The sequence below is a fragment of the Lepidochelys kempii genome, chromosome 5 (genome assembly GCF_965140265.1).
Source record: "Lepidochelys kempii isolate rLepKem1 chromosome 5, rLepKem1.hap2, whole genome shotgun sequence".
NCBI classification, from domain to species: domain Eukaryota; kingdom Metazoa; phylum Chordata; order Testudines; family Cheloniidae; genus Lepidochelys; species Lepidochelys kempii.
In genome coordinates, this window is record NC_133260.1 from 38,269,302 (window position 1) to 38,293,179 (window position 23,878).

Sequence of the window (23,878 nt, forward strand, 5' to 3'; positions counted from 1 at the left end):
GGAACTGAGAGTCTACAGAGCAGAGGTAGGCAACCTACAGCCCCCGGGCCACATCCGGCCTGCCAGACCGTCCTGCACAGCCCGAGCTCCTGGACCAGGAGGCCAGCCCCAGCCCCTCCCCCCACTTTCCCTCCTCCCCCACAGCCTCAGCTCACTGCACCACCGGTACAATGCTCTGGGAGGCGGGGCTGTGAGCTCCTGGGGCAGCGCAGCTGCAGAGCCCGGCCTGACCCGGTGCTCTGTGCTGAGTGGCGTAGCTGCCTGTCCTGGTGCAGCGGAGCCGCCAGCCACCGGTGCTCCAGCCAGGCGGTAAGGAGGCAGGGAGCGGGGGGGTGGGGTGGATAGAGGGCAGGGGAGTTCGGGGGGGGTGTGTGGTCAGGGACTGGGGGTGTGGATAGAGGTCAGGGAGGTCATTGGAACAAGCTGGTTGAAAGGGGGCAGGGGTCTGGGGGGGCCGGTCAGGAAGGAGAGGAGGGGTTGGATGGAGCAGTGGGGGGGCAGTTAAGGACGAGGAGTCTGGGGGCGGTGAGGGGACAGAGAGCTGGGGGTGGATGGGGCAAGGGTCCCCGGGGGTCCATCAGGGAACAGGGATGGTTGGATGGGGCAGGAGTCCCAGGGGGGCCATCAGGGGGCGAGAAGCAAGGCGGGTTGGATAGGGGGCAGAAGCCAGGCCATACCTGGCTGTTTGGGCAGGCACAGCCGCCCCTAACCGGCCATCCATACAATTTCAGAAACCCGATGCGGCCTTCAGGCCAAAAAGTTGCCCGCTGCTGCTATAGAGAAACCCTACAAACAGCAAAAAGAAAAGGAGTACTTGTGGCACCTTAGAGACTAACCAATTTATTTCAGCATGAGCTTTCGTGAGCTACAGCTCACTTCATCGGATGCATGCCGTGGAAACTGCAGCAGACTTTATATACACAGAGAATATGAAACAATACCTCCTCCCACCCCACTGTCCTGCTGGTAATAGCTTATCTAAAGTGATCATCAGGTGGGCCATTTGTGCTGGAAATGGCCCACCTGATGATCACTTTAGATAAGCTATTACCAGCAGGACAGTGGCGTGGGAGGAGGTATTTTTTCATATTCTCTGTGTATAAATAAAGTCTGCTGCAGTTTCCACGGCATGCATCCGATGAAGTGAGCTGTAGCTCACGAAAACTCATGCTCAAATAAATTGGTTAGTCTCTAAGGTGCCACAAGTACTCCTTTTCTTTTTTCGAATACAGACTAACACGGCTGTTACTCTGAAACCTACAAACAGCCACATTTAAAGAGAAAAATGACTCAGGTTTAATTTTTATTATTGTTATTTGAGTTGCCAATACAGCCAAACCAGAGGAAAGCAGAAATGTGCACTATATACAGTATGTGTACTCTGTTCATAGCAGGATGGAAACTCCACTTGCTTATATAATCTTTCCTGAAATAATTTGACCCTTTGAAAATGACCAGTGCATAGATGTGTTAGTATGCACAATTGTCTACTGCCATACCATATCATTGTGGTATCACTTTTGCTATTGCCACATAAAGAAGGTGTGCCTGGTTAATATTTGGATGGGAGACCTCAAAAGAAAGTCTACGGTGTTACAGTAAAGTAATGGTACCAATTCAAGAGCAGTCAGTTTTCCCCTCTGATCATTTCTGATGCACTGTTCTATCCAAGCATGGTGTTATAAAGTACTGAAACATTATGTATTATTATTTCTACTGCAGTAGTAGCTACAGGACCCCACCAATATTTGGGCCCCATTGTGCTAGGCACTGTACATATAGATTATAAGAGAAAATCCCTGCCTCAAAGCGCTTACAGTCTTAACAGACAAGACCAACAAAGGGTTGGAGAAGGAAGATATGAAGTATTGTCATTCTCATTTTAGAAACATGAGCTATGGCACAGAAAGGTGATGAGGCCAGACAGGAGGTATTTGATAAAGCCCAGAACTGGACTCTTAGCTCCTGAGTCCAAATACAGTATTTTAAACAAAAGAGCATGCTTCTTCTTCAGACCATCCTTCCTCGCCTATTGGAAATGTCATTTTCCAAAACATAAAACAAAAGTCTTAACTACTTGCAGTAATTTAATGGGAAATAGCTTAGGGTACATCTACTCTGTAGGCTAGGACTATAACAGGGTTTAAAAGAGAACTGGATAAATTCATGGAGGCTATGTCCATTAATGGCTATTAGCCAGGATAGGTAAGGAATGGTGTCCCTAGCCTCTGTTTGTCAGAGGGTGGAGATGGATGGCAGGAGAGAGATCACTGATCATTACCTGTTAAGTTCACTCCCTCTGGGGCACCTGTCGGGAGACATTTGCCACTGTCGGTAGACAGGATAGTGGGCTGGACGGACCTTTGGTCTGACCCAGTCTGGCCATTCTTATGTTATGTTCTTACTCTATAGTTAAAAACCTGTGGCTGTCCTGTGCTGGCTGACTTGTGCTTGAGGGCCGAGTAGAACTCTGCAAGGTGGGAGGGTCCTGAACATCTACACCACAATTAAACAGCCCCTTAGCCGGAGCCTTGCGAGTCCAAGTCAGCTGGCACAGCCCAGCCACAAGTGTCTAACGGCAATATAGACATATCCAGGGTGGTCTAATTACCCAGTGTATATATTTACTCTGGAACCACAGGCTAAAATCCCAGCAGAGTCAAGTCATCCTTCTGAGGACATTAAATTGAGTACCATGCAATTTACAGCAGGTTTTATATATATATATATATCCCATGACATTATACTGCTGTGTTGAGAGCTAAACAGCTGCTACATTTCAGTGGTGGGTGATATGATCCCTATATCCCCTTGCTCCACGTCACAGGAGTATTGTGATATCTAGCTGGTTAGTGTTCCTGGAGCACTCTGAGTTCTCCAGATGAAAGGCACCATAAAAGAAAGAAGCATTAATATAATAGAGAAAGGAAAGGTTTGCCCTACTTGTCCTTGGTCAAAATAGTTCCCCCTCTTCACTGATGTGCAGCGTGTTGTATGTTGGTTAGGTGATACCAAAAGGATAAACAGTGTTTGAAAAGATGAGGATATAAAAGAAAAAAAGTCAACAGAAACAGTGGTTTTACTGCAAAATAGTGGTTACTACTGTTTGCTTCATTTAGTAAAAATGTATAAGCCTAGCTGTATTTCATCTAATTTGAGCAGTGTACATAAACAATGCCTGAAGCTCTCTAACACTACTATTCAGCACCAGAAATTTGAGATGACGACCTTTCATGCTTATCAGCACAATCAAAATCTACTGGCAATAGAAGATTAAGAACTAACTGCATTTGGCCTTAACAGGATCTGTCCTCATGCTCAGAAATCAGTCATTTGGCTTGGAGACATTTCAGATCCTGTTACGCATCAGAAGGAAGGGATTCCTTTGTAGCCAACAGAATAAGGCCTGAAGTTGTACGTCTAGAAACTAATTAAATATAATTCTGAACAGAAATTCTGGCACAAGTTTGCTCCCCTCACTATAAAAAACCTAGCACAAACAAGAGATAAGGTAGCAAAACAAGTGAGCAAGTACATGGCCCTGGACAAAATATTCCATTTTAGAGTGTGTTACTAATTCAGGGCCTTAACTGGAGGGATGCTGATCATTTCCTACACAATGCCAACCATCCTCAGCTTCCCGCTGATTTCTAAGTGAGCTGAGGTTGCTCAGACCCTCATATGATCAAACCGAATGTTTAAAAAATAATTCTGTTTTCTGCCTTATCTACTAATGTCAGGATATTTATTTTCTTTCACTTTTCTACCAAGGCAAAATGTAACTCCAGCCCCACAAAATGGAAAACCTTCACAATGAGAAACAGCTAATAATTGGATAATTGGTGACAAACTATATGGTTCAATAATTAAAATGTACAAGTATGGGTAATAATACTATTATTCCAGAAGATTCTGAGAACCAGAAATCAAAGAGACTTATTTAAACTTGTATTTAAACAATGATTTACTAAGGTGCTTTTCAACAAGGTAGCTGGCCATCAAATTAATCTAAAGCAAAGGGCTAACCATGCAGCCACACATTCACATTATTTTGCATTAAATGAAGTACATAGCACAGTAATGATCAATGAAGTAAATTTGACTAGATTAAAAGGCAGGAAATGATTTATTTATTTATTTGTTTATTTTGGCTCCATTTCTTTGCTCACTGACTTGCTATACAATTTAAATTTCATTTTATGTCAGTATCTTAGTAGAAAGGAAACAAAAAAGAATAACTGAATATAGATTACATTGTCCTAAAATATGTGCTCATACATTAAATTTTACATCTTTACAGTTTTGAGGACACAAATACTTGAACTCAAAAATCATAGCTCTTCTAACTTTTCTATGATAAAAATAGGAAAAGATATACCCAGCAAGGCAAACCAAAATTAGATACTATGCTTATCTTTATTTGGTTTGGCATCAAAAAGTCAGAAAAAAGTACAATGGAAAAGAAAGCTATGTAATACAATCCATTCACAAACATTTCTAAAGTAGTTTCAAATCTGAAAAACAATAAATAACTTGTTCTACATATTTGCAGATACTTGCTGTGCTTAAGTAGTGGTGTTATATCATAAATATAACAGGCTCCTATTACTCCTTATCTAATGTCACCCCACATCTCATTTTTCTCAGTATTCCCAGGACTAACTTTATCCTCTCCTAGAATATCGATCGACTTCGCTATCATAATCCTTCCCTCCTGGCTTCCCCACATTTCACCTCTTCCCACTCCAGTCTATCCAAAACAGCTGCTACTAAAATCCTCCTCTCCACACCCACTCCAACCACATCACTTACACACCCTCTTTGAACCCCTCAGTTGGCTTCCTGTCTTTTACCACAGAGAATTTAAGTTACACATCCTCACTTAGAAGGCTCTTCATAATCTTGCTCTCCTTGCCTACAATTCATTTTCCCAGGCAAGGAACAGATCATGATATTTAGTTATAAACTGCACTTTATTGTGCTATGTAAATGATTTTCCAAAATAATGTATTCACTGGGAGCCAGTATAAATAACATTCACAGTAGGGTTTAGTTAGGGGCATTCACACTTTAGGCATGGAAGGTTGTGAGTTCAAGATCAAACCCAGCACTTAGAATTGGTTCTTGCTAGGGATACCTACATCTTTTGGAAACCCTTCCCCCAAGCCCACACATACCCCCAAACAAACACAAAGGCAAAAAGCACCTTGGCTCCCCCATCTGCACATAGCAGTTAAAAGCCATGAACTCTGGGCGGATGAGGGGAGAAGGCTGAAACAAACCAAATTAACTTAAAATTCAAAAGGTTTTATTTACTAGCCCAGGACCGATAGCCACCTATGTTTCATTCTATACTGGAGTCAGAGTAGGAGAGATAAAGAGAAATAAAATGCCTATGAAGGCAGAGAATATACTTAAGACTAAAAAAATAATGTCGCTAAGGTATATATGTTTATCGGCACTGAATCTGAATATGGATTTCAATATTTAAAACATAGTATTTCAAAATTAAATATGTACTATATGCTGCTTTTTACAAAATACCTTCAATATGTTGTTCAATGTTATGGAAAATATAGCGAGAAGAATCAACTGATATAGCTGTTAACCCAGCACAATACTAATTGGGTCATATGAAAAAAAAAGTATCTTCATCTAGCTTCACTATCATCTTGCCAGAAGACAGAAATATATACAGACCACTCTTTCTATATCTACTCAAATCTACTATGGGAAGCTTTGCTATGTCTGGCAGCCAACGCACAGGTTTTGTGAAAGTGCTTCTACAGAATTACAAAAATGACTAGCAACTCCAAAGTCTACCATTCAGAAATGTTCTTTACAGATCTAACGTAGCATGAATAAGCAAATTTGCCTGGTTCCTAAAATGGGCAGTTGAACAACACTGAGCTGAAACATTTTAATTTCAAAGTAAGGTCTGGGATCTAGTGAGCCATAAATGCTTGCATGGTATAATCTGCATTCAGATCATATATTAAATGTAAATCATGTGAAAGCCTACATACATTTGTGCAGCACCACATGTAAAAGTATCCCACATTGCTGGTATAGTACTTCCTGTTACAGAATGTATTCCCATTTTGGTAAGATACCAAGGAGACTAGGAGGGGGTGAACAGGGAAGGTAGGCAACTGCCTATGAGAGCAGAAAAAACAAACAAACAATTGATGTGATCAAACCCCCTCAAAAAGAATTCAAAATGTTGGTTGCAAAGTCCTGAGACACAGAATAAACTTCAAGGCTAAAAATGTTTCAGAACAATTTCTCCAAGTTATTAAAAAGAAAAGTAGGCCAAATTCTTAGAAGACAACAGAAATATCAGGGCTTTTCTGTTAGGTGTGGACCACACTGCACGTTGCAAAAGAAGCTACAAAAGCAGGGGGATGAGCTTAACTAAAACCTTATCTTTATTATTTGTTTTCCCAGGTGATGCTGTTTAAAGTGGGCTATAGGAGGATATTACAATCATTTCACTTGATTTCACTTAGCCTAAGATTGGTGTTATGGGAAAGTGACAGAGGACTGTGATAGAGGAGTAAAATGTGTTAAAGGAATGAATCTGTATTAACTCTGCATTAAGATTTAGTATCAATACAAATTTAGCAGAGTCATAAATTCACAGCATCCCCTCGTCTGAGAGGCTGTCACAGGTGCACCATGGTTCTGATTGGTTCTGAGCTGGATAGCCAGAAACCTCTGACAAATGACACCCGTCGGAGGTTTGTGGTTGTGCTATATTGTTGCTACATTTATACTATATTGTTAAGTACAAGTTTGAAATACACTGAAGAAAATAATATTTTGCATTGCTGTAAAGGTATTGGCCAGGGAAAATCCTAATGAGTTAGGTATCCAAACAAACATTTATACTAAAGGCAAATCTTTTGACTAAATATAAACTATGCAGACCGAACTTTCATAGTATGCTTGCTTTTAGTAGCTTTAAAAGAACTGAAATAAACCCAAAAATGTAATAAAGACAAGATCTTATATAAAACTGGGCTTTGCCCAGAAGTCAGTAGTTAGTTAAAGCATTCAGTCATAAATTCCAACATTAATAGCATGACATGACGCCAATCAACTGGAAAATAATCATAGAGTTGACCTTAATACATTATAAAGTAAGTTGTAGACAAAGGTTACTCCCTGAGCAAGAACTACAGATGTGTCTGGGTTTAAGAGGAAACAGATGTTTTAATGATGTTGAAGTGATTTTAGTTCAGTGGGACTGTTTTCCAAACAGCCAGATTTAAAATATTAGCACACAAACCTATTTAAAAAACCAAACTGAATTAACATAGGGGAATAATTTATCCTTGTTTTTTGGTCAACTGAACTCTAAAAAGAAAAAATTAGAGGCCAGACAAGTCAATATTATATGGGGAAAACAAGTTTGTAGCGTTTCTCTGAAAATAATGTTATGAATCAAATGGCAGAGTCTTTCATTGATCCCATAGATAGAAATATTTCTATTTCTCAAAAGGTTCTTATTGATTGTATTTTCACAGCTATATTATCTTCTCCCTTCTCCAGCTTGACTCTTCTGTTTTGTGATGGCACAGGGGTGCTCAACTTGTATTACATCACCACTACCATCTCTGTAAGATTTTCATTTTACAACAGGTCAATCCTCACTTGCCATTAACAATGGAAAAGTCAGCATCTGGCACTTGCCATAGTATTTTGCAAACAAGCATTCTGAGTTTAACAATCTGTAGCGTGTATCGATTACTCACCATATCCATGAATGCCTCCTAAAGGGGAAATTATTCACATGCATCATGTTCACAGATCTTCCTGCATTAGTATTTTCCCTGTCAGATAGCTTTTTCTGTGATGGTATTCATAGATGCATTCCAAAACAACTGCATGAGTAGCTAACACCAAGCGTTATTGCAAAAATTATTGTATTCCACAAAAATAAAAATATCCAAGATATGAGGAAAGACTTTTCATAGGGTTTTCTAGGTACATTTCCATCCATTTATGTCAAACTGGTTAGTTAAAAAACATGAAAGTATATGGTATATGGTAACTGCGTATCCTAAGTGAAGGCAAAGGTTCCCCTTGATACAATCCAAATGGTTTTGGTGTAAATTAAAGCATCTTCATATGAAACATTTTGAACAGTTGGAAAAGGTTAGTCAAACGATAGTTTCTGGTCATCCATGCTAAATCAGTGTTTAGGGGAAAATGAATAATTGCGGATTCCTTTGCCATAGGGTCCTTTAGAAATGAATATTGCTTTTTCTTCTTTCTTAGACACATATTCATCAGTGATCACTTTAATGGAGTTTTCCTTTCTTGTAAGCCCTGTACAAAGACTGGTGGTTAAAAACCCATGTACATCCAAAGCAAACTTCTCTGAATTTTGATTCTCAGGGTTTATTTCTTCATCTAAGAAAGACGGAAGGAAGTGTGCTTTTTCTGCTCCATAGGACCGGACTACAATTAGATACTAACATGAATATAAGGTTCTGCCATGATCAAATTCATTTTGACGTCTAACCCCATAAGGCTGTCTGTCTTTAAGTAAAATGACTACGCTATTGATTCTTTCACTGCATAACCTAGTTCTAATTTGATGTTATACTTTATATAAAAAACATGTGCATGCATTCAGATTTTGCCACAAAAAAGGAAAGCTTTAAGTCCTACGTTATCTAAGAATTCCTTCTCTGCTCTCCTTCTCTCCCAATTCAGCAAACAGTAGTTATTACTCCTGAGGCTCTGACAACATCCTTGGGAAGGTTCTTAAGATCAAGCCATACAGACCATGTATATATTAAAATAGTGCAGGCAGCATGCTCTTAATTTCTTTCTCCTGACAAGAATTGCCAACATACCCTCTGAAATCCTTGGATCCTTTCATAATGTGTCTTTGCTCTCCTACTCAGAAGCAGCTCAGGACACTTGCAGACTCTGTGGCACTATTACTCTGCAGCAGAATCTGCTCCGGGCTGCAGTGAATGCTGCCTGACAGAGGATGTGCTAGCGTCAAGGGGGCCCTTTAGGTGGGTTCTCTGGCACAGTATATCCTCCTGTGCTTTTTTCAGCAGACAGACAGAGAGAAAGTAGGAGAGGGGTGTTTGTGGGGAAGAGGCAGGGGGACAAAACAAAAAGAAAAACAAAACCTTTCTTTAAAAGACCCTATTTCTCTTAGTAACTACAATAAAACAAAATTTAAAAATAATTAAACATGTAAATGTTAAATAAAGAAAACATACACCTAGGACAAAATATTGTACTGTATTTTTCTTTGATGTCTAAAAGATGACAGACTTATTTTTCATTTACGTTTTCATGTGCCTAGACCATAGTGCATGTCTTCTTTCTTTTTTTAAAAAAACATGGTTTATGCTGCCCTATGACTCTTAAACTTCAAATAACCACTTGCCCTTTTGGACAGGAAATCCTATACTATGAAAGCCAGCTACACCTTCAAAGGCATCAACACATGCCATAAAACTGCATGTTTGATTAGGGAGTGATCTGACTAGGGAGTGCTGTGATAAGACACTGCACTGCACATTTTTATGTCTTCTATTTCCTTAAGATTGTTTCTCCTGCTGTCACAGCTCCATTCAACAATACCCCAAATTAGCCCTAGCACTATTGATGCCATTTTGGAACAAGAATAAAATAATAAACTATCTGAGTCCAATAGTGTATGGGCAATGAAATAGTATTTAAATTCAACAATAAGAATGGCCTTACTATTTGCAAACAGACAGCAAAATATTCATGTACCTGTTTTAATTACTGTATTTCAAAGACTTATGGCACAAGATACAGTACATCTCAGAATTTAAAAGAGCTCTGGCAACCTTCTCTCCTGCTACAGTATGCGGGGGGGAGGGAGGGGGGAAGGGTTTAATAAAATGCAACCATCAGAATTTGAAATTTTTGTTAAAGATTAAGAACAGTACATAATTTTATTACTTATCATCAGCAAGTCAGAATGAGAAACAAAATGAATAAGCACATTTAATGAAGGTAAATAATTCAAATTAACTTTTTAATGGCTTGGTAAAACCATACTCTCTTACGCAATGGGACTTCATAATATGTAAAAAGCCCTATACCCCCTGTTAGGGCTTATTGCAAAATACATTAAAATATAATATAAACAAATACTGTGAAACTATATAGAGGCACGATTCATTTCATTATTCAGCAATATTGCCTTTAGTCTCTCCAATTCCCTACTCCTTTGACTGACAACATACAAGCAACATATTAAGAGTACAAACTTTGTCAGATGCTTTTTTTCTCTTTGTTTTTGTTGTGTCTCTTAAATTTTTGTCTCTTAAATATGTATGTCTCTTAAATTTCCCCAAATCATTCCCCCATCTAAGAGCCCCAGCTATTCTGCTCTGCTATTGCTGCTCATCCCACAATGAGAGTTCCCTTCCCTTTATGAAAGGAGCAGGGACCCCTGATATCTAAATCATAGAATCATAGAATATCAGTGTTGGAAGGGACCTGAGGAGGTCATCTAGTCCAACCCCCTGCTCAAAGCAGGACCAATCCCCAATTAAATCATCCCAGCCAGGGCTTTGTCAAGCCTGACCTTAAAAACTTCTAAGGAACGAGATTCCACCACCTCCCGAGGTAATGCATTCCAGTGTTTCACCACCCTCCTAGTGAAAAAGTTTTTCCTAATATCCAACCTAAATCTCCCCCACTGCAACTTGAGACTATTACTCCTTGTCCTGTCAATGATCATGTCCCTCGATCTGTTGGCAATGCCCCTACTTATACATCCCAAAATGCCAGTGGCCTTCTTGGCAACAAGGGCACACTGTTGACTCATATCCAGCTTCCCATCCACTGTAACCCCTACGTCCTTTTCTGCAGAACTGCTGCCGAGCCATTCGGTCCCTAGTCTGTAGCGATGCATGGGATTCTTCTGTCCTAAGTGCAAGACTCTGCACTTTTCCTCGTTGAACCTCATCAGATTTCTTTTGGCCCAATCCTCCAATTTGTCTAGGTCCCTCTGTATCCTATCCTGACCCTCCAGCGTATCTATCTCTCCTCCCAGTTTAGTGTCATCTGCAAACTTGCTGAGGGTGCAATCCACCCCATCCTCCAGATCATTTATGAAGATATTGAACAAAACCGGCCCCAGGACCGATCCTTGGGGCACTCCACTTGATACCGGCTGCCAACTAGACACGGAGCCACTGATCACTACCCGTTGAGCCCGACAATCTAGCCAGCTTTCTATCCACCTTATAGTCCATTCATCCAGCCCATACTTCTTTAACTTGCTGGCAAGAATACTGTGGGAGACAGTGTCAAAAGCTTTGCTAAAGTCAAGGAACTACACGTCTGCTGCTTTCCCTTCATCCACAGAACCAGTTATCTCGTCATAGAAGGCAATTAGATTAGTCAGGCATGACTTTCCCTTGGTGAATCCATGCTGACTGTTCCTGATCACTTTCCTCTCCTCCAAGTGCTTCAGAATTGATTCCTTGAGGATCTGCTCCATGATTTTTTCAGTTACTGAGGTGAGGCTGACTGGTCTGTAGTTCCCACGATCCTCCTTCTTCCATTTTTTAAAGATGGGCACTACATTAGCCTTTTTCCAGTCGTCCAGGACTTCCCCTGATCGCCATGAGTTTTCAAAGATAATGGCCAATGGCTCTGCAATCGCATCTGCCAACTCCTTTAGCACTCTCGGATGCAGCACATCCGGCCCCATGGACTTGTGCACGTCCAGCTTTTCTAAATAGTCCCAAACCACTTCTTTCTCCACAGAGGGCTGGTCACCTCCTCCCCATGCTGTGCTGCCTAGTGCAGCAGTCTGGGAGCTGACCTTGTTCGTGAAGACAGAGGCAAAAAAAGCATTGAGTACATTAGCTTTTTCCACATCCTCTGTCACTTGGTTACCTCCCTCATTCAGTAAGGGGCCCACATTTTCCTTGACTTTCTTCTTGTTGCTAACATACCTGAAGAAACCCTTCTTGTTACTCTTAACATCTCTTGCTAGCTGCAACTCCAGGTGTGATTTGGCCTTCCTGATTTCACTCCTACATGCCCAAGCAACATTTTTTACTCATCCTTAGTCATTTGTCCAATCTTCCACTTCTTGTAAGCTTCTTTTTTGTATTTAAGATCAGCAAGGATTTCACTGTTAAGCCCAGCTGGTTGCCTGCCATATTTACTATTCTTTCTACACATCGGGATGGTTTGTCCCTGTAACCTGAAAAAGGATTCTTTAAAATACAGCCAGCTCTACTGCACTCCTTTCCCCCTCATGTTATTCTCCCAGGATATCTTGCCCATCAGTTCCCTGAGGGAGTCAAAGTCTGCTTTTCTGAAGTCCAGGGTCCGTATTCTGCTGCTTTCCAGCAGTTGTTCAGTTAAAAAAAATGCATTAACCCTTGTAGATGTCAACAAAGGCCCTAAAATCTCTAAAGGGGTGCTCTCTTTCCCTCCCTTCCTTCCCGCCTCCTGCAGCTGCATTTGTGCTTACAGTGGCCAGAGGAAGTCCCTGCCTCCCATCTGTTTTGGCCCTGCCTCCAGCACTCTGGCAGTAGCATTTTTCTCCCATGTAATGTGAGGCTGTTAGGGGGAAATCAATAACATTATAATAGTAATATATAATAAAAATCGTACAAGTAATTGAGAATAAAACTACACCAAATTGATATAGAACTGTCTGGAATATGCAAAATAAAGGATAAAACTCATCAAAAACCAGGAAGATAGAATAATAGAATCATAAAAATGTAGGCCTGGAAGGGAACTCAACAGGTCACCTAGTCTAGTCTCCTGCACAGTATTATCTATCTAAGTATTATCTAGACCATCTCTGACAGGTGTTTGTGTAACATGTTCCTAAAAACCTCCGATGATGGAGGTTCCACAACTTCCCTCATTAATTTGTTCTAATGCTTAACTAGCATTAGAGTTAGGAATTTTTTCCTCATGTCTTACCTAAATCTGCCTTGCTGCAATCGAAGCCCATTACATCTTGGCTTGTCCTCTATGGATAAGAACAACAATTTCTCACCTTCCTCTTTATAACAACCTTTTAGATACTTGAAGACTTGTATGTTCCCCCTCAGTCCTCTCCTCTCCAGACTAGACAAATCAATTTTTTTCAATCTTTCCTTGTAGGTTTTCTTGTTTTCTAGAACTTTACTCATTTTTGTTGCTCTCCTCTGGACTGTCTCTACTTGTTCACATCTTTCCTGAAGTGTGGTTTCCAAAACTGAACACAGTACTCCAGTTGAGGCCTTATCAATGATGAGTAGAGAGGAAGAATTATTTCTCGTGTTTTGCTTACAAAATGATGTTTGTTTGTTTTTTTTTTGCAACAGTTTTACATTGACGACTCATAGTTAGTTTGTGATCCACGATAACCCCCAGGTGCTCTCGGAAAAGAGAGAAATCAAATTTTTTAAGGTAAGAAACTACGCAGAAACCCACCTTACCAGCTATTTGTGCAAATGAAACTAGGAGTATTTTACTTGATTCACAAAGAAAACTGGAATAACTGGACTAATTAGTACAATTTTGCCAGTATGGATACACTGAAAGCACAAACAAAAAATGTACAGTTAACTACAAGAATTATAATCAGATAGACATCCTCACTAGAATGCAGACATCTTCATCTCACATACATACTCAATTTGTTATGGTCATGAAGCCCTTTCAAACAATGTGGAAAAGGAAACCAACTGCTTAAATATTTGTTTTTATTCATCAACAGAAGTATGAAAACTGCTAACCATGTATTGATGAGAAGTAGGGATATGACAATTCCCTCATTTGGAATGGATCTGAACAAAAATTCACCTATAATGTAAGTATTCAGATGCATTCAATTCTCCCTCAAAAATACAAAGATAAAAAAAACCCTGCCTAATATAGTTAGAATTATGTTCCATTATCTACAGCAGAAATACAGTAATTAAAAATATATATTGGCTAAGCCATATAAAAAAAGTAAGTACAAGAGCTGGGGGCAAAATCTTCAACAAGTATTCATTCATTTAAAAATGAATTTGCTTCAGCCATGCTTAAATCCCTTCCTGGTTCACTTTGTGCAAACATTCAAGTCAGTGAACTTTATTTGTGTGAATTCTTGCAGAAAGCAAACCATAGGTTTGCATGCTTCAAGCGCACAGAAATTACCTTATTTTGTGGCCTAACTAGAAAAAGATACTACTTTTTCTAAAATTCCTTAATACGACTTACCTGCATTATTTCCCTGAGATGTTCAAGTCTCATTGGCTTCACCAAGCTCCCCTCCTGATTATAATAGTTATGCCCATTTATCCAGAGTACAAAAACAACACCATATAATTCACATGACCAGTCAAACTAACTACTACGGTTTGATCCACTAATATTAAGTACTCATAGTGAATAGTTTGAGTTCAACCCAAGAGAAGAAAAAGCTGGTTGGCTCTTGCACTCTTCCCCACATTGCTGTATCCTCTTGCCTTTTCAAATTGGTTGAGGTCCAGTGGATTCTTTCAAGTTCCTCACATCATTGTGGAGGCATAGTTGTGGTACAGAAGTCTACAATTTAGAAGTCTAATATTAAAAATAAATAGGAATTTTGTGTAGTTTGTCACAACTTGAGGCTGGAGAAGTTATGGTCTTCCATTCCCATATCAGAGGAGCTGATTTGTGGCTGATCTTACTCTCAGGGGCTGCTCATTTGTGCTGAGGATAATTATCTGTAGGCACTTGGTTTACTGACCTGCAGCTTCCTGTACATTCTTAGTGTATCTTTTACATCCCCATACCCTGTACAACTGAGTCAGAGGGACTGGTGGAAGGAGGTGGCGGATGGGGGGGGGGTTAATGTCTCCCTCAAAAAGAAACCAAATATCCTTCTCCTCCCCATAAAAAAAGTACACTCTGATGCGACAAATTTGTGGTGCTGCTTGGAAAAAACTAGTCCTATCCAACACCCTGGCTCCCTGGTCTGGTCAACATTGATCCAGTCCCAGGTCCATCTCTTCTTTTTGATGTGAGTGGTAATTCCATATAAGATCAGACCTTCTGCACTCTAAGGGATTTAGCTACAGCTCTTCATTTTCTCTTTGTGACACCCTCCCCACAACTCCCATTCCATAGGTGTCTCTGGTCCTAAGTGGGAAAAAGGAGGAGCAATCATTAGCAGTAATGCCACTGTGAAGGAGAGCAAGAGATTACATTTAGTCTAGTTAAATTGTTTGGTATAGACTTTAACATTTTCAAATGGAGATTAATTTTTTGGGTCCATCTAGTAAGTCAATTTGCCTCTCATGCTCTAGCTTCCCTCTTTGTTATTGAGAGCAGACCTCACGCTGTGTGTAAGGCATCATGTTTTTCAAGCAGTTACCAATTAACATGAGACAGACATTGTACTGGCTCTTTGGATTCATACCTAGTCGAGAGTCACAAATTCCCAAATAACGACATTGCCATAATCTTAGCAAAATAAATATGAATATTATTCATCATCACTGAATCTCCCATAAACAGTTTGATAGACTTTATTTTAAGAAACCAAAATGACCCTTCTCACAGTCGTAAAGCAGAAGTGGTAAGACTACTTATACTGTAAACAACTGAAGCCAGGTCAGATACATTTCCAGCAAATAACCATGATCTTTTCTTTTATACAATTACCTCCTGCTAGTTTTGTTGTTGTCGTTTTATTTCAAACCAAAGTAATAGTTCAGACTATTCTATTCTTGAATAATATATTAGTCATTTGTACTTACAAAAGATGCATAAAACAATTTACTCCAGTATAATATTGAGACATTAGATAGTTTGGTGTAATATCATATTATCCTTTTTCTGTAGGAGGAAACATAAGTAAATTAAACCTTTGCCTAAGATGGTACCAAATGATTTTCACTTGAATACACTGTCCTATTCATAAGGAACCCACTGATAAAGGGTGTAATTTTCAGAAAATCAGGCCCACAGTGACTGTTTCAATACAGTCATATAAAAGACCAGTGTTCCATTTCAAGTCCATTCTTGTTTCTGGACCAGAAGGGAATGTTGCAAAGACAACACACTCAGCCTATATGGATGGGTTAATGTAATATTAATTAGGAGCACTGATAGATTCCACAGAGAGTTCTATCTAGTCCTGTTCAGCCAAAAGACTGACAGCTGTGGGACAGGATTTCAAAGGTGGTAGTGGGGTGTTAAGGGACGAAATATAAGCATCTTCAAGAAATGCAGACTATCCCTCTGGGCAAACAGTTTGAAATATTGGGGATTGGGAAACAACTTTCACATGAAATATACTTGGAAAATTTTGTAAACTGGAAACTCAGCAATACCTGTTCATTGACATGAGCAACAACCTCCTTACAGTGTTATAGAAAGAAGCTGACATATCCCATTTATGGTTTATTGGGGGACATTAATAAAAAAAACAGGTTTTCCCAGATTTGGGAACAATTATGCAAAAAGTGGTATTATCCTTGCCAGTGTTTCATTCTCTGCTAATTCACATATTGGCCTACTAAAGATAGCTTTTATCCACACTGGAGCCAGCATATACAGTACTGAATATTGTTATACTTTGAAAAGGAATATGAAAATACATGAAGTGAGAAATTCAATGAGAAGGGAAATGATGGCACTTAGAAGAGGACTCTTCCCTTGACATTATTTTTGTATCCTGAATAGAATACAGAACTACTCCTGGGGGAATTCTGCAGCAAAAAAAATTCTGCAACAAAAAATTAAAAATTCTGCACACAATATTTTCAAATTCTGCATATTTTATTTCTCAAAATAACACAATATAATCACACTGGTTTCAATTATTTTTGTTGATTTATTTCAAAATACCTGTCAGCAAGTATGTCTGTAACAACACAGACAATAAAAAAGATTCAGGAAATGTTTTTTGAAAAATGGATTCCTTACTAGGCATATTAATACAGAACTCTGAGTAATGATTCATTTAAACTACAATACAGAAATGTATTTCACACACCCTTCAGAAACAGTGCAAAGGCCTGGGGGAGTTAAGGGTTACAGAGGAGTTGATGGGGAGGGAAGTAATTGCTGGGAAGAAGCCTGGGTGTGAACTGGGAGGGTTGTTGGGTATGGGTGGGGAAAGTATGGAACAGGGTGTTTTTTGGGGGGCGCAAGGGGACTGTTAGGGAGCTTCCCGCCTGCAGACCCTGGCTGACCGCAGCCTCTTCCATTCAATCAGGCACATCTGCCCTTGTCCCCATGTGTCCCTACACCCTGTAGCCTGATCTTAGATTATGTATTAATTATACTGATTACTTAAGAATCCCCAGTTATCACTTTGAGGGTTGCCAGGTTCTTGGCCCAAGATCAGGCCTAGTATTATTTAAATTATTATATAGTTGGGAACCCTGATGTGCACAGTTGCAACACTCACAATATAGGAACCTTTTATATTTACAAATATAGTTTATTAATACATTTAGCACAGTCACAAACAACCCAACTTAGTAAGATGGATAGAAATACTACAGAATGTGCATCTATATATTCACACCATCCCTTGTAGAACAACCTGAAATGCTAGCTATCATCTTCCTCATCACCATCACCTTCCCCATCATCACCAGTGGCCGTCATTCTGGCACCTCCCAAGGACTACATCTCTCTCTCCTACTGCCCCTAAGGTGGGATGCCACTTTTATAATTTGTTATGCTGACACCATTATGTTTGATGCATATTCCGTAGGGGATTTTTCCTTTCTCCTTATTTGTATTTCCTCACCTTACTAATGTTGGAGTGTCTTTTTCCTACAGGGTTAGTATCTCAATGATCTCAACTTATTATATACGTCAATTCATTACCATGGCCCTTTGTGGTTAGATATCACATTTGTTATATCTGTCCTAACTTGTTATTTCGGTTCTTTCCAAGTTCAATGTTGTGATGTATCTGTTAAGTTTAAAAGGGTATGAACTTAGGAAAACCCCTATGCCAACCTGCTTTAACACATCCTCTATGTTAAAGGTCGCAGTCATACATGGACCTTATGCTTTAGCTCCATTTATCTAGGTGAAAGGTCCCAGACATATGTATGCTAACTTTGCCATTGCTCACTATACAGGATTTGGCCAGCAGGTCCCTTATGTTACAGCTAAAATATACCCTAATATAAACCTATTATAATAAAATAATCAAACCTATAAGAAAATAAGAAACTTATAAGAAAAGATATATATAAGTTTTATATTAGGGTATATTTTGGCTGTAACATAATAGGTTTACATTAGGGTATATTTCTTATAAGTTTCTGTATATAAGCAAGCAAGCAGGCTAGCCTTAAATGTATCTCACGTACCTGGTATGTACATCAGTTCATTGCCAGGACACTTCTGTGGTTAAATTATTTACCTGTGGTCAGAACTCCCCCTTAAACTCTATTTTCAGTTCCCCAAATACTTGGGGTTTTCCATTGGGCCGTTTATCTGTTCAAAGTTCATAGCTCTCAACTATGCTAACTTGCTGAAGCTAATGTCTTACAGGATACAGGCCTGCAGGTTTATTGAATTACTGGTGAATATAATGCAAAGCAGTAAATATAATGAAGGCAAGTTGGCCACTGGGCTACAGTCGAAGTGAATGTAATAAAGGCATACTAGTCCACTGGGCTACAACCCCATGTCCATGTGTCCCTCTACCCCCACTCAGACACCCACTCCCCCAATCTCCATGTTGCCCAGCACCCCCTGGCCGTGTCTCTGTGCCCCCACTCAGCCACCCCCTTTCCCTATGTGGCCCTGCACCCCCTCCACTATCACCATGTGGCCCTGCATCTCCCTCCCCACCAACCCCTTCCCCAGTCTGTCCTACCTACAACTAAGGCTGTGAGTCTTTCACAAAGGTCACAGAAGTCATGGATTCTGTGACTTTCTGGTACCTCTGTGACTTCTGCAGCAGCTAGTGTGGCTGACCCCAGGGCTGCCCGAGCTGCTGGGCACTGGCTGCTGCTCGGACAGCACCAGGCTGTCCCGGAGCAGCAGTCAGGGAGCAGGAGCGGTGCCCCATCCAGAACAGCAACAGTGGTGGGGCCCCAGAGTGCTGCCACCCTGCCTGGAGAAGCAGCAGTGGGGACCCTGGGCTGCACCCCTCCCCAGGGTCAGCAATAAGAGTGGGTCCTTGGGCACCCCCTGAGGGAGTGCCCCCCCTCAGCACCTAAGATTTAGTTAGGGGTATATTTAATAAAAGTCAAGTAGAGGTCATGGGCTGTGACTTTTTGTTTATTGCCCGTGACTTGTCCATGACTTTTACTAAAAATACCAGTGACTAAATTGCAGCCTTATCTATGAATCCCTGTCTGACTCCTCAGCAGCCCCACGCTGTCTATCTTCCCATAGTCCCTGCCTCATGACTTGGCCCAACAGGCGCTGTGAAAAAGGCAGGCTCTCTCTCTTCCCTAGCTGGCCTGGAGAGGCTGCTCTGTTCTATCATCACAGTGCCCTCTGGTGGGCAAAAGGCAGAAATGCAGCAACTTTACAGCCAAAGTTATTTTCTGTTGGGGCTGGTGCTAGAGGTTGCTCTGTTCTAGTGCCACAGTGCCCTCTGGTGGGATAAAGGTGAAACTGCAGCAACTTTCCTGCAGAAGATTTTTTCTGCACAAAAAAATAAAAATATGCACAGATCATTAATTATGCACATGTTCAGTAGTGTAAATTTTTTCTAGTCTAAATAACTGACCACTTCATGTTACTGTGAAATGACATAGATCAGGGATATGAATATTGACTACCATGAAAGTGGGGAGACTGAGGTAGACTAAATTTAGGTATGGGTCAAGTGTGAAGTCCAGCAGGAATCAGTTTGCCAATATGGATGAAAGTCACCTTCTGTTATGATGGGGCTTCTCAGTATGCATGCAGGCCCTTTCCCACTAGCCACCCATTCTCTTCACAAACTCAAAACATCAAGCCACTCATCTCAGTTACCAAAATCACCTGAAAACTCCCATAGTACTAAGTGTCCTAACCCACCCAGATGCCAAATCTTCCCACTCACAGACATTCTATAAATAGAGAATTCTACCAAATTCCAAAAACAGGAAGATTTCCCCATCCTCCCCCTGAGAAAATCAAATGCCCAATGACTTGATTCTCTGTTTCTTCATTACATATATACTCTGATGATTTTGGGGGTTCTGTCTGTACCACTTCTGAATTGTAGATGATTTTAAGAAATTGTATCATGGAAAGCCTATAAGTATGTGGGTAGACCAGAAGTTAGAGGGATTGTGTCAAGTCACTCCCAGGCCAGAGAAAAAGGTGAGTGATCGGCACTCAGTGATAGTCTATTCAAAGTAAAAACACCTTGGGACAACGGGTTTGCTCTAGTGGAGATAAGATACTTCTTTTTCTTGTCTGAAGGGAGGGAAGTTTGGAAGTAATGGAAAGTTACCAGGAGCAGAACTAAAGCAGTTGGTGAGCCCTGCCGGAGTCTATAAATGTATTCTGGTATGTAGTGAACTGACACCACCAGTCAAATTTGACCCACCACAATGTTCCCTTCAACCCACGTGCACACAGGACTGTGCAGCAGTTACTACTTCATGTACCTGGGTCCTGCTCTGCCTGCTATCCTGCTGGAACCCATAGCAATTCATCTTTCCACCAGGGAAGCCTTAAGTCAGTGAGATAGGTTGGGGGTTGCAGGCATGGGGCACCTGTTCTGCCTGTTGGGCCACCCTTCTGGGCCCTGCACAAATCCTCCACCCAATTCCTCAACTCCCCACTTCACCTGGTAGCTCTTAGTCTTTCCCTCTCATCCCAGACCCCCAGATAGGCTGTTGGCCTATGGGTGTTTTGCCCTGTCCTTGATCTCTGGCTGCTGTATACACCACTGTACCTGACCCAGCCACCCAGCTAAATCAGCTCAGCTGGGCACCAGCTCAGATTAGGGTTCAAGGCTAGAATAGACAGGCACTCAGCACACTGGTGGATGCTACACAGATTCACAGGCTCTGATAACCTTCAGCCTCACATTTCAGCTTGTTCCACAGTAGGATGTCAGGCAGCCAGCTTCACAACTTTTGGATGGAGCTCTGGGAGAGGGATGTGTTTAAGTACCAGGGAGTTTGAAAGGTCAGTGCTGTGCCCAGTGGCGCTAAGCAGCTGGACAGTGAGTTTCAGAGATAGGTGCCAGATGGAAGGTCTGCACCCTGAGAGAGTGCCTATAGACCCTGAGATTGGGGGCCATGGATGGACTCTGTTCAGGCTCCAGAAGCTTAACAAACCCCAGGAGAGCCAGAGAAGAGAGGCCTGGATTCCCCTCAAAGCAGTCTTAGTGGGCAGCCAGGAATGAGTGCTCACTACGATCTGTTACAGAATCCTCCTTTTCTTTACTACAGTTACACTCCTACAATCAGGAAACAAACTATAAGGTTACTAAGAATCACATGGCTGTAATAGTGAAGAGCAAATACATCCTTTTAGTAAAACAGTCTGTAAACAACCCACAGGCTGAAATTTATTACTGAAATCAATAGAGATAGACCTAATTTACACCGTCAAAATAGAGAAACTGGTCCCAAGCTTTTGTCAAACAATTATGAAACCAAAAAATGTGTGAACGTTAGCCTGTTTCCCATAAGAAAATAAAGGAAAAATAATTTCATAAACTGTGCACAGGAAATACTGAATATTATCGAAGTAAACATATACAAGTTGCCTAGAAAGGAAACATGTTAAAATAGGTGGTAAAAATAACTATATATTTAAATTCATTACAATGTACTTTATATATTTGAACTGCTACTTTTAAGGACCATCGCCATACTATGGAAAACTAATTTGAATCAACCTCCTTAAATGTATAATAATTAATATATCACTAATGTAACTGAAATGGTTTCAGATGTAAATACTGTTATAAACAGGGCCTTGTAAGTAGGTCCTTGTTTCAAAATAAAATTAGTCTCAAGTATTAAATATTTGAATTAAATATAACCATTAAAATAGTCTGATGCACCCCTAAAAAAAAAAAATCTATCAAGCACTCTTTAGAGCACTAGTTCTACAGTGTTCAAGTATTTAGGTATCTCTCAAGAATGCTAAAGTTAAGACAGCACTCATTTACTCCATATTTTACTCTAAATTGACCTGTTACACTCAAACTCTTATTTGTTCCCCGATGCCAAACAAATTATGGTAACTACTTTTAAAGATGACAAATCTATCAAAAACACAACAAAGTCAAAACAGAAAATTACACATTTGTAATATTTCAACTATAAAAACAACAGTTAAGTTTTTCCCTAGCTTGGGAATATGAGAATCAGTGTTAATTCTAAATTAACTGTTCAGAGATGGTACTAGTGATTTCTACATTTTTCAAGTTTAATGTGCAATAGTGTCTCAAACAATATGAAAGCCACATTTAAAATGTCTGTGAGGTGGGTAATAGTTCTCACCTGTGCAAGTTTCCAGGGTTGCTGTGTTATTCACTGAGCGTTCCATTTCTCTTAGTTCTTCTCCACACTTAGATTTTCCACCTGCCCATTGAGTTTCAGCAGCAAAAGCCAGATCAAGCCTACCCAGATTGAATCTAGCTACCTGTATGCACTTGGTAGCAAAATCATAGGGTCTTCCCAACAGAACAGTAACTGGGGAAACTGGGTGGATTGCCTAGCAACCATGGAGCAATGGCAAGTGATGTGTTTCTGAGTCAGAAACCAGTATTACAATGAGAGAGAACGACAATGAGAGAGACTTCTATTGTCCTCCTCCACGTGACCTTTTAAACGTTGGGGGATAATGTCTGATAATAGCAGCTGTCCAAGAAGCCAGTGTGGGAAATGGAAATTGTAGACCTCCCCGTGAAGGCAACCAAAGCAGACATAAGACATCTTGCAGAACTCACATTTGTCATGTCTTCTTGTATCTCAGCAAAATGTGATGGAGAGAGTCTCTCTCCAGACACATACCCCATAACTTAGAATAAGATGTTCTGAGCTGCGGGCCAGGAGACCATGACTTTCTGATGATATTTTTGTGCCCTTCACAACTGTTATTACCCAAGGTCTCATACCATTACTTTAGCAGAAGCAACTACTGTTCACCTATTTTACAGGTAAGAGAGAGTGCACAAGATTACTTCAGACAGAGTTAGGAATAGCAATAGAACACAGATCACTAAAATAAGAGACCCTAGCCTAGGTTCATGCACTTTACCACAAAGTCTGTATAAGCTCTGAGAAGGTCAAGACTTAATTTAATAAATTTATATTTCTGGAAAGCAAGACTCATTATTGAAAAAGTAACATTAAGAGGGAGGGGAAAAGAAATAGTCCCTTTAGGTATGAAGTTTTGGAAGCAGCCATGGAGGGACTGGAGTAAATACAATGAGAAAAAAAATTCTCTAAGGGCTCATCTACATGAAGTAGCAATGATTTCTAAAGCCCCTAGCACATTTTGCACTAACAGGTTTGTATAGACTCTGCTGGCATGAACTAATAGTTCCCTAGTGCACCTAGGGAACTTTTAGCTTTTGCCAGCAGGGTGTATATGGACCAGGCAGTGTTCTTTAGAGAATGTGATTCTTTAGAGAATCACACCACTATTGTGTGCACATTGCCTCCTGCATCGGAACCAGAAAACAGGGTCCTGTGGTTTTGATTCCTACCTGGAAGCAGAGAATTTCAAAGTCAGGGATTTTTGAATTGGAAAACTTAGAGATGGAAAAGGCCTATCAGATCAGGTTATCTAGTCCCTTTCCTTGCCAACACAGGATTGTTCCTACAGAACATTTACTAGTGTTTTTTTCCAGACTAGTTCTGAATTAGGAAAATGTCTCCCAGGGGTAACAATTTCACAGTCTTAGTAATATGGATCTTAGTAATATAGCTCTAAC

The 23,878-nt window shown here is 40.4% G+C and overlaps 1 protein-coding gene across 7 annotated transcripts in view; it reads right to left on the minus strand.

The window, feature by feature from the left end:
- The window catches only part of PDE4D (phosphodiesterase 4D), a 769,499-nt gene that overhangs the window by 489,893 nt on the left and 255,728 nt on the right, over positions 1-23,878 (minus strand). The window contains exons 1-2 of one of the 7 annotated variants that reach the window (XM_073343996.1): positions 8,868-8,940; positions 7,758-8,334 (exon numbers count right to left, since the gene is read on the minus strand). The exons of 4 other annotated variants lie outside the window; for them this stretch is intronic. In XM_073343996.1, the coding sequence (XP_073200097.1) occupies positions 7,758-7,804 (47 nt within the window). In that variant the 5' untranslated portion in view covers positions 7,805-8,334; positions 8,868-8,940. Of the gene's footprint in view, positions 1-7,757; positions 8,995-23,878 lie in introns of those variants that run through there. 2 more of the 7 variants (XM_073343997.1, XM_073343995.1) reach the window with 2 other exon arrangements.